The sequence below is a fragment of the Melospiza melodia genome, chromosome 3, assembly GCF_035770615.1.
Source record: "Melospiza melodia melodia isolate bMelMel2 chromosome 3, bMelMel2.pri, whole genome shotgun sequence".
NCBI lineage: Eukaryota > Metazoa > Chordata > Aves > Passeriformes > Passerellidae > Melospiza > Melospiza melodia.
In genome coordinates, this window is record NC_086196.1 from 113,983,595 (window position 1) to 113,997,881 (window position 14,287).

The 14,287-nt window shown below is 44.0% G+C and overlaps 1 protein-coding gene across 2 annotated transcripts in view; it reads left to right on the forward strand.

Moving 5' to 3' along the window:
• VRK2 (VRK serine/threonine kinase 2) overlaps nt 1–14,287 on the forward strand; it is a 36,628-nt gene that overhangs the window by 21,042 nt on the left and 1,299 nt on the right. Inside the window, exons 9-14 of one of the 2 annotated variants that reach the window (XM_063152773.1) lie at nt 6,397–6,517; nt 8,272–8,330; nt 9,491–9,678; nt 12,629–12,784; nt 13,051–13,257; nt 13,967–14,058. In XM_063152773.1, the coding sequence (XP_063008843.1) occupies nt 6,397–6,517; nt 8,272–8,330; nt 9,491–9,678; nt 12,629–12,784; nt 13,051–13,257; nt 13,967–14,038 (803 nt within the window). In that variant the 3' untranslated portion in view covers nt 14,039–14,058. The remainder of the gene's footprint in view (nt 1–6,396; nt 6,518–8,271; nt 8,331–9,490; nt 9,679–12,628; nt 12,785–13,050; nt 13,258–13,966; nt 14,059–14,287) is intronic. The other variant, XM_063152772.1, reaches the window with a different exon arrangement.

Genomic DNA, 14,287 nt, shown 5'->3' on the forward strand with positions numbered 1-14,287 from the left:
TGGGCAAATGGAAGGTGCAGAGACAGCCTTCATTCTGCTGTCACCCAGCTTTTCAGAGTGGAGGGCTTTGTTATTTCAATGCTTCAGGAACATAATTCTCATTTTTAAATGTTATTTTATATAAATGAGATCCTTTCCAGAGGGCATTTCCTGCATGTGTGTAGCAACATAAGTATCTCAGCCCCCCTGAGCAGCATCAGTGGCTGTGCTGAGCCAGACAAATGAGAACATTTTGACTAGTTCATGAAGCAGCTACTGAATACATGCAGTGATTTGAGGGACATGCTGAAGCTTTAACAAAATTAGGAATTTGAAGTTTTGATTCAAAAGTGCCTCTTGGCAATGCTTGGAGCTGATACCCTCCTTGCACAGAGCCAGTCAAATGCATTCCCTTCCCAGTAATTTAGGTCAGTGCTGGAGTTTCTGTGGTTGAATGAAGATTTAATGGGAGGTTATTCCCCAGGATCTCCATGGAGCTCACCAGGTGTAGAGTGTGCAGTGCACTGAGAACCAGGAAGGTTCCTACCAGTGACCACTGCAGGGAAACACTCTGGGGTGCTGGGATTGGTCTGTGTTCTCCTGACAGCCTCTGGAAAGACCAGGTGGGATGGATGTGCTGTTCCTGTGGAGCTGCATCCTTGAGCTGTGTTTGGAGTTCTGGAACCAAGTAAGGCCCAGCCTGGCCTCTGCACAGGATCCAACCTGCACCATCAGCATTCCTGGATGTGTGGCAGGATCCCATCCCAGCCAGGGTGTGGGTATTTGAAATTAAAACCCTTTTTATTCTGATGCAGATTTCTCAGGGCACAACTGCCTCATTGGTTTTAGTGTCTCATTGGAGTGTACTCACTGTATTCATTTTTAAAGACCAGCCTGTATAAACAGTATTGCATTTTGGTTTGTTGATTGATAATTAAGGAGAATTATATCTGTACTCAGTGTACATTTAAAAAGTTGTTACGTAGTTAGTGTTAAAAAGTAATATTTGGATCAATGGCTCCTATGGATTTTTGTAGATTTTCTCCTCACTGAGGCATGCAGTCAATACCTAATTTCTCTGGAGATTTACTGCACTTAACATATTGAGGTTCTTTTAAATACTCCAGTCCTGTGCATTGAGTGTGTAAGCCCAGTTTTAATTTGCTATCATTGATGAACATAAGAGTATGAAGTATCTATGCTGAATTCCCTCCAGCATATATTTGTGTTTGCCATCGATCCCAAGCTGAGTCCTCTCCCTTCTCCCAGCATTTCACAGGAACTCTGAGCAGTGATGCCATCTCTTGCATCAGTAGAGACCCCACTGAAGTCTGTGCAGGACTGATCTCCACATCTGCAGCAGTAAAAGCTGCTTTCCCCAGGAGTGGGGACTTTGGGCAGGCTTCTCTGTGCCCCTCACGGGGGTTATGAGCTCCTTGAGCTCCGTCAGACACTGGCTTTGTCCAGGGCAGTGCCAGCCTTGGGCTGCTGGCAGGGAAAGCCCTGCAGCCCCTGTGCTGGTTTTCCTCACTGCTCAGGCAGAGCTGTTCAGTGGTATTAAAACCACAGCTCAGTGCTTGGCCATTTTTCCTGTTCTGCTGACTAAAATATGTGCAGGGTTCATTTTGTGAGGAAGGATGTGCAGGAATATAAACACCTGTGCCTGGAAACACATTCTTTGGGAGCCTGCTTCCAGAGAACAGAGCTCTGAGTGCCTCTGGATCAAGAGGTTGATTTGGCATTTGTCCATGCATAGTTAGGATTCAGAGGGAGCCTGCAGGAGTTTTCTTTTTTTTTGTCGGTCAAATGAATTATTGATCTGCTGCAGTTTGATATGTGTTTCCCAAAGACTGTGTACAGGACAAACTGTAAATCCTAAATAATAAAAGGAAAATATAACCAGTCTGGCAAAAAATGGGTGGAACTTTGCAGTGGGAAATAAATAAAAAGATGGTTTAGTTCCTGAGAGTTGGGATTAGAAATGTGTGCCCAGCAGAGGAAGGAGCAGGAGGTGGTTTTAAGTGAAAGAAGAGTCACTAGCAAGGAAAAGATTGGATGGGCTTCTACAGCCACCTCTGAAAGCTGCCAGGAATGTTCAGAAGCAGCAAAAATAAGAAGAGAAGCATTTACAACTCTGTCACATCTGAGGACCGTGCCTGGGGAAGGGCTGTTGTTCTCTACTCCAGGAATTCAGACAGGTAGTGAATCTCAGCTGCTTGCCCACCCCCACTTGTCAGGCCCTTACCTTTGTGATTCTTTTTTCTGCCACACAGATGTGAAAGAAGAGTTAAACTTCTGCCACATGTCCTTACTGCAAGCCTGGAACCTTTTGCTTCCGACCAGGTACCGGCATCTCCTGCCACCACCGTTGTACCTGCCACCAGATCTCATGGTGACATTGCCCTGCACCTCCCAGCCTTCCCACTCCATGAACTTCTCCTATCAGAGCAGAATCCCAACCCTCTTTCTTTCAGCACATCCCATTCCATCAGTCCTGTTTCCCTCCTGGCAGCTCTGCTGTGTGTTCCATGTCCACTCATCCCATCAAGTGTCTGTAGGATCCCAGTTGGGACAGAGCGTCCCAGGCTGGCACAGGAGGTGTCCCTCTCTGCTATGTCACAGGCTGGCTTCTCTGGAAGAGCTGTGGTGGTGCCGTGGGTTTTTCTTTCCAGCAGTCCATGGTGGTGGTAATTGTCAGGGAGTCTTTGAGCACTGTGCCAATTTGAGGAGAGCAGAGCTGGTTCCTGGCTGGCTTTTGCCCTGTCTGAGGCTGGATAACTCTGTGGAATGGCCTCCAAGCACTAAAATGTAACATTAATTTAATGTATTTCTCTAAGCTCTTCTGTGGAGCCACCCACTATTCTATTGGTCATCGTCCTGCTGCAGGAGCTCCTCAGACTGGCCAGGACCTGGGGGAAGCAACACTTCCTTATCTGCTTTTGGGGTTTTTTTGTCTTCTCATTCTCCTACTCCTAATAGCAGCAGTGATTTTTGTAAAGTCTTGTATTTGTCTGGTTTTTAATCATCTCAGCCTTGGGTTAAGTTCTATCACTTTGTGATGATACATTTTAATCACAATTGCATTTCACCATGATTAACCCTCCTTTCCTTTAAGGGCTTTTGCATTGCTGGCTGTGGTGTGAGTTCTCTTTGCTTGTGAGTTACCATAAATTGGTGTCCTGTAATGCCAGTGAGAATTGGAGGTGCCGCTGCCCATCCATGCAATATGAGCAACCAAAATGATCCAAATGATTTTCATGTTTATGAAAAGCTTCTAATCCAAACAATCACTAATAGTGAAATTATCACGTAGCAGTGCTAATTAAAAATAAGAGAATATTTCATCTGTCACTTGTTAAATCTTTACAAAAGGCTGGAGAAAATCAGCTAAACAGAGGCCATAGAGAAACCTCCCATTTTTACTTCTGTTTCAGAGGAGTTCCTGGGAGCAGTGGAGTTTTGAGAGCATATTGTGGCTGTTGTGATATCCCTGATCTATTTGGAAATAATAATCTGAATATAAATTAGAGTGCAGATAGCTGCCAAATTCAGTGTACAGAGATAAATCTTCTATTTTCTTCTAAGGTGAATTGCTTCAGTTATTCTGAGTTATTGGAGCCTGTGCCTGTGTGTTGAGTATGTTTGTGGTATATTTAAAACTCTGATTTCATTGATGTGGTTGTGAGTTCATCAGCTTCAGTGGAGTTGTTCCTGATTTATCTTGGCAGGACTGAGAGCAGAATCAGGCCTTAAATCTCCAAATTAAAAAATTAAACTTTAAAGACATTGTGAAATAAAATACCACCAATATGTTCCCATTAAATACTATTTCACATGAGACTAAAATAATAGTAAAAAGATCCTGTGAATAGAAAAGCAGAAATCAAACATCTATTAAAAAAAAGAAGAAAAAAAGGCAAGGTTTTTTAGCAGAGAAGTAAGAATTTGATTTAAATAAGTACTGGTTGGAGTGTACTCTCTTGTAACTGTGACAAGTTATCAAGCAGAATTGTTTTATTTTCACCTGGCTGTCATATTTAAAGTGAAGGCAGATTGATTTCTCTCCGTTGATGTTTATCAAGAATTCCTGTAATCTTCAATTGTGGGAGCAGATTTATTTTTGCAAGTAAACATATCATTGAAATTTATCTGTTAGTGCTGAATTTGACATGAAAATCTAATAATTCCATTGTCCATAGATAATAGTAACTCGTTAAAGATTAATCAATTACTTTTTAACAAGAATCTAAATGATTTAAAAGCTTGAGGGATTTCGCTTATATGGAGCAGAGGGAAATAAGCAAGTACAGGCAAAGAATCAAATGCTGACATTTTCAAGTGGTTCTACAGAACCTCCATGGAAATGTCTGCATGTAGCAGCCCTTGTGGTGGCCTGGGAGATGGAAGGATGGGGACTGACTTACTGTCTCCTGTGGGACATTTCCTGCTGCTGCTGGGCAGAGGTGCTTTGGCTCCACGGACCTTTTTGTGTCCCTGTGCTTGCTGTGGCTTTGGGCAGGTGTCAGCCAAGGCTTTTGCTTTGTCCCAGGAGCTGCAGGTGAGAGGGAACATCATTAGTCACAGCCAAACTGTGAAGAAACTTTAATCTCTGGGACTGTTTTGTCAGAAAATGACTTTTCTTTTGGTACCTTCTGAAATCTGATTGGTTTGCTGTTTTTTATAGATGCACATCAATGAATCCCCCCCGTGGAAAAAAGCTTTTCATTGGAATTCTGAAAGTTTTCCTCAAAAGGCCACTTTCTGTAGCCTCTCTCACCCAAACAGGTGCCAGAAAGGCATTGTGAAAATTAGAGGATCTGCAGTCAAAAATGCTGGCTTATATGGATCGAATCTGGAATTGCCATAATGGAAAAAAGAGTTGTGAACACGTGTGTGTGAATGGAATTGTTCCACAGTTACTGGGAGATTTATGGCCAGAGAAATCACTACAGAACAGCAAGTGGTAGAGATTGTGTTTTTATTTTAATATGGGAGCCAAGTCTTGCATTAGGACGTTGCTGAATCCAGGGCAGGAAACAAACGACGCCCAAGGGACAGCACAGCGGTGTCGGATCCAGGGCCTTTAATAATCCCGAGCCTAAGAGCAGTTAAGATAGGGAATGTATAAAAACTAATCTGCTGCTTTTACAGTAATGTGTGTACAGCAGTGAGGGACAGTTATGATGTGTTGGCACCGTGGCTTTTAGCAGATGACTTCTTAAATTAAAAGATAAGTTCACCGAGTGACTTTCTGGAATTTATTTAATGAGGGCTCATAAAATATGATATCTGTTTACAGCTGGATTAACAGCACAGTGCTCAGCTACTGGTCTTTACGCTGGATAAAAAGTGCCAAACAAGTCTGAACTCTCCTTTCCTTCTTGGAAAGCACAAATTCATTTTGGAAAAGCATAAATTTAACTTCTACATCTGTCTGTCTTTAATCACGACAAGCAGTTTCTGGTTTTGTAGATTCCATGTGGTTTTGACGTGCAAACTGCAGGCTGCAAGTCAAAGAAATCCTGCATTATTCCTGCTTGTTCAGTTTTAGCAAGTTGGGTTTCCTCTGGGTAGCAGCAAGCACTAGCAATTCTGTTGATATTGCACTTTTTCCCTCCCTCTTTCTCTAGAAAGATTTAACTTCAGTTTATCTGTGTAGATGATGCTCAGAGACAGGGTTAATTTTTGTTTTAATTTTGTCTCCTGTATTTGTGTCTGCCTGGGGTGTGCAGAGAGTAAGTTGTTCCTGAAATAAGTTCCCTTTTGGAAGCAGCAGTGGGAAGTTCACCCAGGACTTTGCTGAGCAGCGAGTGCACTTTGGGCAGTGCAGAGCTCGGCAGGCGCTGCTGGAGCCGGGAGCAGGCTCTGGTGAGGCAGTGCACACTAGATGGCACTTTTGTCCCAGCATCCGAGTTCAAACAGCTCCACGGGAGAACAGGAAAGGCCATCAGTGTTTAGTCTGCTCTCACAGAGTCCCTGCATGACCAATGTGGACCCCATGGACTTCCTGGAACATGTGTTAGCAATTTAGCAGCAGACATTTATTTCTTTGTTTTACTGCTTGGCTCTTTGAGAAAGTGTTGGTACTCAGTTATGGGCTGTCTGGATCATGTCAGAGGCCATGGGGATCAAGTCCATGTGACAGGCCAGACTGAGGAAGGATGGAGTTGGAGGAGGTGAGGAAGCTGACCCTCACTTGAGCAGGAACAAGTCACTGCCTGTCTGTGGCCTGTGGCCAAATGCCGGGGCGGTTCAGGTCTAATACAGCTGAACAAACAAAACACTTTGCCCATTTGGCTTCTTCATATTTCATCAGCACCAGTTCAATCAAAGTCTTTTCTATTTCCTAAGAAGAGGTTCCTATTCTTAATTGTAATTTTTTTTTCTCTTTCCCCCTCCCCCTTTCCCACATTTTAGCCCCATCCAGACGAGGTGACCTTGAAATCCTCGGCTACTGCATGCTGCACTGGCTGTGTGGGAAGCTGCCCTGGGAGCAGAACCTCAAGGACCCTGTAGCTGTCCAGAGTGCGAAAACAAAGTAAGGACAAAATCTCCCCACACACGACACACCAGCCTGGAGCCCTGCAGCATCCTCACTGCTTCCCAGCCCTGGGAAACACAGCTTTGCATGCCGTAGAACAGCACCTTAGGAGAAAGCTAAAACAATTTTCCTTAATTAAGAGAGATGTTGGAAGCAGTTAAAATGGGAACTTTATGTGCATGTCTACTCTCCTTTGCATGTTTATGTCTATGCTGCTGTGAGGAGAGGATGGATTCCAGTGCATAGTACACAGGCATTTTGTCTGCTATGTATTTTTCCAATACTCTTTTTTTCCCAAGAAATCATTTGTAAATTAGCACGGGCCTTGGTGCACATACAGAAGGTTGTTTTGTGCTTCCATTAAACTTCACGGGCGCTTTGCAGAGACCGTAGTACAAACATCTTGTGGAGGTTTTTCCACATGTGCACTCAATTTATTTAACTTTCTATATGATACTATTTTTCAGATGTTATTCTGTAGGTTTTTAATGTGACATAAGCCTACTGCCATTACAAACAATTAAATTCCAAAACACTAAGGAACTTGGTGAAAATCTTTCCTTTTTCCCAGCATGACTTGGAGCTCACTGGAGCAACAGTGCATCAGTGTTTTCTTCCTCTGCCCTCCCAGCTGGGACAGGAGGGAGTTAACTGCACAGGGTACCTGTAGCAGGCTCCACAGCAAAGTTTCCCAGAGCTGTAGCATCACAATAGCAGGAGCAGCAAACTTTGAAGTAGGGCAGGTCACAGCAGAGGTGCCTGCTGGGGCTGGCCGATCCCTGAAATCGGTGTGGGACAGGGAAGGGTGGCTGCAGCTGGGGATGTTGACACCCTCTGCTGTGTTTAATATTTCTCCTTTAGAAGTTCTGATCATTACACAGCCCCCTGCAAGGTAACACTTATACAATTCAATGGGAAATCAATTTAATCAATCAAGCTGCTCCACTGACTCTTCCCTTTCTGTTAACCCTTGGATGGCTCATGTTTCCAGGATGCTGAGCAAAAAGAGACTTCAAAGAAATGCACACAAAGAAAATTACACAATTTCTCTTATCAGAAATATCTTCTTACTCTAATGAATTGCATTCCTAGAATTAGGTATCTTGCCCAGGTTATCCCTCTTATCTGTCTTAATTTTCAGCTTCCTCTGGGTGCTGAACTGCCCAAGATGAGGGCTGGTGTTATTCCTGTTTTTAGAAATTGATGCTGAGCTTCTTTGCTGTTTCTGGATGGACAGCAATTCCACCTGTGGCCCTGCTGCTTATGAAGTGTGTGGGACATTGGGTGATGTGACCTCCCTGTCCCCTTGTGGCCCTGCCATGCCTGGGTGTAACTTTGGCAGCCATGTGCTCCATGGCAGAGGGGAGCTGATGCTAAATGATAGAAAGGCAGAGCAGAACTGCTGCTTAAATTCCAAAATAGAAATTGGAATCATCAATCTGAAATCAGAACAAGCCACTTGGCTCAAAGGGCTTTTGTTTTTCCTTCTAGAAAGCTTAAAATATGTGCAAATTAAAACCTAAAGTGCAGTTTTAGGTGTCAGCCTGGTCTTGGTGAAACCAGCTGTGTGCAAAGAGTTAAAAATGGAGCTGGTGAGGGGAGATGTGGGTTCAAAAGCAGTCCTGTGAATCATTAGCTCTCCTGGAGGTCCACTCCCTTTGGAGCTGAGACTTGCTGTCTTCCTAAATCCCAAATGAGGAATCACCTGCTCTGAAAGCGCATTAAACTGTTGCACTCTGGTGTTGTTGCAGACTTATGGATGAGCTCCCAGATTCAGTGCTGAGGTGGGATCCTCCTGGAAGCAGCTGCAGTAAGTGTACTTGCACCTGTACCCTCTGGCTCTTCAGCCTCTTCCTAAACAGAGCTCAGTGTCTGACTCTGGGGGGGAGCAGAAGAGAGGGGAAGTAACACAAATTGAACAAAGTCTTTGGAAAAAAAAAGAATCTTGCTCAGTCTGTGCTGTATCCCATGGAGTGACATGAGGGATCTTGGCCATATGTAATCCAAGGTGTTGGGAAGCAGTGACTAACTTGGAAACAGAAGTAGCTGTTAGCATGGAAATAGTAAGCAACTGTCTACCAAAGGTTTATTGCTCATTGCTCAGAGTTTGAAAAAGCAAATGGATGCACAGTTTGTCTTGTCTTGTTTCTTCCTTCCCTGAAATACAAAAGTAACCCAGGGAAAACACCAAAGGTCAGTATCTATTTTTGATTTATTCCCTTATTTTCCTAGCACTTTTGTATTTGAATTACTGGAATGCAGTGTGTATTAGGTGAAATTTATTCATGATGTGTATACATATTTAATAAATCTTTCCTGCTGGGATTTGACCAGATGCTAATATCTGGTGTAGCACTCCAGTTTTAGGATACACTTGGGTCTTCAACTGAAAGAAAAGTTTGAACCCCCCCATATGTTTTTCCTACTAGCATTATTTCTGCCCATTCAATGGTTTCCCTGTTTTTTGAACCACTTGATGGAAAAATGTTGCTGCTGTTGGACTGTTTTGGGATGCAATCAGAAAAACAATAGTAGCGTTTAAAGAAAAAAAAAAAAGTTTTATTTTTCCAAAACATTCCCAGTATAGTATTTATGCAGATTAAAATAATACTGTTCAGAGTAATTAATATTTGAGGGGATATTGTGATCTATCAAAGACTTTCTTCTTTTAAACAGAGCTATCAATCCTTGCTGGTAAAATGTTTTAGATTTTATCCTTGGATAGCTGTCAGTGCTGTGGGAATTAGTGCATGAACATAAAGAGATGGAGCACTTCAAGTCTGGCTTGTTTATCCAAGTCTGTCTTTTCCTTTTCTCCTCCCAAAAAGACAAGACATTGTCAGTTCTGTGTTTTGAGTGTGCCTTCAGCTGAAATTGTGTTGTCTCGTTTGGCATCCGTGTTGGAATGAGATCCTTTCTGAACTTCTGGGGTTGCACTCAGTGAAATTCACACTCTGATCTGCTCTGCAGGTGAAATAGCCAAGTTCCTGGCCTCTGTTTCTGGCTTAGCTTATGCTGAGAAGCCCAAGTATCATGTGCTGAAGAAGATCCTGCTGGATGGGCTGGAGTCGAGCGGGATGCGCTACGACGGCCCCCTGGAATTTTCCACAGCAGCAGCAGCGTGCGCACGGAATCACCTCGCTGCCAAGCTGTCCAGGGTGAGTGAGACAGCTCTGGGAGCACTCTTGACACCTCCTGCCTCTTGCCTTCCCTCTTGGACAGGAGGAAATAGTTAAAGCTCTCAAAATGAGACTGACACAGCAGTTCTTCTGCCTTAAATACACCATGTTTGTTAATTCCTGTTTCCCCTGGCTTTGCTAAAAAGTGGAATGTCAACCCTCAAGGAGGAAGAACTGCCATGAGTCCTTTTGACCCACAGGCTCTCACTTCAAAGCAGTAGGTCTGTGGAGAATGATTTACTTTCAGGATAATGGGGAAGTCAAGGACTTTGTTCACTAACATCTTGAAGACAGGCCTGAATGCCAGGTTTTTCCTTCGTCCCAGATTAAAAGCAAAGTTACCTTTATTAGTGCCAGCATTTAATTCATTTTCTTGCTTTCAGGCTGTTCTTTGTCATTTGCCTTTATCCTCCTGCAGCCCCAGTGTGGAGGAGATGTTCCTGTGACTTTAGCTGTGCTGTTGGTGTGCACTGGCACAGGGTTTTCCAAGTGACACAGCTCTCCTGTGCTATTTTCCTGCAGTGCTGTAAGTTAATAAAGCCCAGCTTCCCTAAGCAGAGAGGGAGGTAATTAGCAGTTTTGCTGGGAAATGTCAGTGCCGTTGTTCCTGTGGAAGTGCCCGCGTGCAGCAGCCCCGTGTGGGGCTCTGGGGCGTGTGCAATAAGGCAGGGTCAGGGTCCCATCCATTTTTAATATTCCTGGTGAACTTTGGACCATCACAAGTGTTCGTGAGCCAAGAATGCAGGATGCAAACTAATGTGACTGATAGGCTGCGAGATGAATGGTGATTCAAGTATCAGTGCACAGATGGTTCTGATTTGCTGAGTTTTGTAGCTGCTGCAACTGAAGACATAAAATATCCTTCTAGTCATAAATTAGCTCTTTGGAAGCAAAACCTTGGCACCAGAGCTTTACAACCTTCAATTAGTAGGGAAAGAAGTATTTGAATGACTGTGGTATTGACATCTGTAGGCCTGCATAGTAATCATTCCTAATAAAAGAGAATATCTGTTTGAGGGGGTTTTGCATGGCTAATTAACCACCAGTGAGAATATGTAATTTTTTCATGATCTCCTGATTGTCACCTTTCTCTCATGATACAATTAGATTTTATTGTAGCAAGTGCCTCACGAACCAATTGTCAGCACTATTTACGTATTGTGGAAGGCAGAACAAAAGTTCATGTTTAATGAAAAGGTACTGGGTTTTGATCTTGGTAATTACAGATACTTACTTTAGCACTTTTATTGACTTTTCTGGTTTTACCTCCTTTTTTCTTTTAACAAAACCAAAGCTATTTTGGTGACTGGACTTGTGTGGCTGTGACAGTGACCACTGTGCCCTCACTCATTTGAGAAGTTCTTTTAAGTTTGCACTGTTTTGTGAACTGACTCTGAGCATCAGGTAGCTGTTAACTGATCTCCAGCTGATCGTGCTGGATCTCTGTTTCACAGCAGTCTTTGATTTCTCAGAGTCAGACGCTAAATAGTAAATCTGTTTCCTTCTTAAGCCCGGACAAAAGCTCGACAGTCTGTAGCATAAAAGATTATTCCAACCTTACAGGCTGCAGGAGCTGCTGCAGCACTGGATATTTGCAGGTCACACCCCCCTGGAAAATCCCTGGCTGAGGAGTGAATGGTTGTCACCATTCCTGTGCTGCAGGACTCAGTGGGATTGGGTGTGATGGCCAGGAACAGGATCAGGGGGATGCCTGGGTGTTACTAAATCTTGGCACTTGTCAGCACTTTCTCAGGGAAATCTGTAATGCTGAGTGTCTCACTGCTTGGAGCAGTGAGAACACCAGGATCACCTGTGTATGACTGCAGCCTGTTCCTTCAGCCAGTTCTGCTGCTGACACGAGCCAGTTTCCTGTAGGCATTTGCTGCTAAACAGCTGCAGAAAGGCAATTTTAGGTTATCCAAAGGATTTAAGGAGTACTTAAATACAAGTAGAGAGGGCAGGTAACTGAACTCTCTTGAAATTTATTGCTATTTTCAGCAAATGCAATGTTTCAGTGGCCTGGTGCACTTGGTGCTGCAGTCGTGACAGTGCTGGGTGACAGGCAGCTCTTCCCAAAGCATCTCTTCATGGCACTGCCTGGAGTGATCCTAGGCCTGACTCTTTTCATCTGTGTTCCCTTTCCCTCTCTCCTTTTCTTCACCAAACACTTCTCCCATTGAAGAGAGAACCTTGGAACAGTGGGAGCCACTGCAAACAGGCCTCTGTCTCCTCACTTGTTGCTTGTGAGCAGGATCTGACTCCAGCTGGTCTGATTCCTCCTGTACCACTTTGGTACCCAGGAAATGAGGGGATTTGGGGTTAATTCCCTTCTGAAGAGCCATGAACACCTGTACCAGAGGCTCCTGTAGCACCAGCTCCTTGATGATGTACAGAGGACTGCATGGATTTTAGGATATTGCTCCTGTGTAGAATATGAGTCTAATCTTGAGATGGCATCAAAAGTGTAGCAGTGGCTATATCCTGATTCTTGGTTCCAATGGCACACCAAAGATAGGTGATAAAATATTATTTGCATTAATTCCCATATTTGTTTACCATGTTTTTGTCTCTGGATAAATATTTTCAGCTTTTCCTCTTACAGTGAAAGTGCTGATGTTGGGAAAGGAAAGTAGGGTGAAAGTGGGTGGAAAGCCAGGTCACTGCTTGTTTGATCTTGTAGAAATCAGACTAAAAAACAATTGCATTAATACCAACCTGTAATTTCATTAGGATGAAATATGGTCATTTTCAGATGTAAATCCACTTATTTTCACTTCTGGAACTTTAAGTAAAAACTTGGTTTTGCTGTAAGTCCTGTTTGGAAAGTGATGCAGTTGTTTAAGATGTGTATATATGGTGAAGATCATTCTTTTTCTGTGTGAATCTGGGCTTTTTTTAAACCGTACAAAATGCTTACTGTGCACCCCAGGTTCGCCTCCCAAAGCCTCCAGCAAAAGCAGCTCAGCAGAAGGGAAAAAAGCCACAAGGTGAAGAAGCTGCCTATCAAAACCAAGGCACACAGCTCCTGGAAGAAGGAAAGCCAAGCACACGGAGCAGGAGGCGTCCCCAGGCAGAGCTGCAGCAGGTGAGGATCTGGGGGTGGCAGCAGCACCCAGCTCTCCCTGTTCATTAGCTCCATGTCCATCTCGTGGGGTGGGTGAGGAGAAACAGGGCTGGGAAGGAGCCATGGCAGAGGCTTGCTGGCTTCCAGTATTCCAAACAGGAACCTGAGTCTCTGGCAGCCCAGGGCATAAGTGCCAGGAGGGCAGTGCCTGAGCTGCCCCAAGCCTGGCACCTCCAAGTGCTGGATCAGGACCTGGGCTAACTCTGAACTCACTGAATTCCTTTCAGCAAACACAGTTACTGTCTGTACCTCAGTGGACTCCCTTGGCCAGGCCTTCCCTAAAGCCAGAGCAGCAGAAGGAGGACATGGGGCAAGAGGAGCAATCCAGCTACCTGGGCAGGCCCCAGACCCGGGGAACACGCCGGCAGCTCCACGTGGAAGAGAAGCCACTTCCATTTTACACTACACAGCAGGAGCCTGAGCACCCAAAAAAGGTGAGGGGTTTGGTGTTGCCATACAACAGTCACAGTGCCTTCAGAAGGAAAGATCAGCTTTTCTAAAAACAGGAGCTCCAAAAACCCCTTGAGGGCTCAACTATGTGTAGACAAACTCTGTTTGCCACAAACACTAAAGGTTTGTGGGCAATTGCCTGTGTGCACTATTGGCCATCTACCACTGCAGTTTGTGTAGCTGCAGAGCAAAGCCCTGCACAAGGATGCAAATTGTTATTTCACAACTCTTCTGTCTCCCTTTGTGGACCCTGTTGTTTGCTTGGTAGAAACTTGGTTCAGTAGTTTCCTTCTGTGTGTAGTGGAAAACTTCACAGCACTCATTACTTAAGTCCTTAAATTCTGAGTTTTATATCAGAGGATTTTAGCAGTTAACAAAACTCACCTTGAATATTGTTTATTTGGTGCATAAAAGGGCTGAATGAATAGTTTGTCTTACTCTTCAACCATACAGGGAAAAAAAAAGAAAAAATGAATCAGTTTTAGTACAAATAATACAGCCCCACGTCCATCTCAGTGGTCACTCTGTGCTCCTGTTCTCTGGAGCGCTGGTGATTTTAGTGAGTGGATTCCACCCTGGTTTCCTTTCATATAAACAAATAACTTGGTTAAATGAGGACAGCTTCTAATAAGCACAAAAATGCAACTTCAAAGGTAGCTTTATGATTAATCCAAAATTCTTTGCTTCAAGCAGTCTGACCATCACTGCCTGGAGACTCCGGTACAAGCTGGGAGAGGGAAGCAGCAAAAGCACAGCTGTACCTGAGAGCACCAGGCAGGACAGTGGTGAGCAGAACCATGGGAGATGTTTTGGCTGCCAGCAGGGGAGATGGTGTTTGACAAGTCAAACACAACTTTGAAATAGGAAAGCATTCCGCTGTTACTTCCTAGTCCTCAAATGTAAAGTTTTTTGCAGAAAAGGGACGAAGCACTGGGCTGGTGGTTAGATGGTATTTGTGTTTGGATTTAGTTTTTCTAATGGAAGTGCTGCTATTCCAATGGGATTAAATGTGCT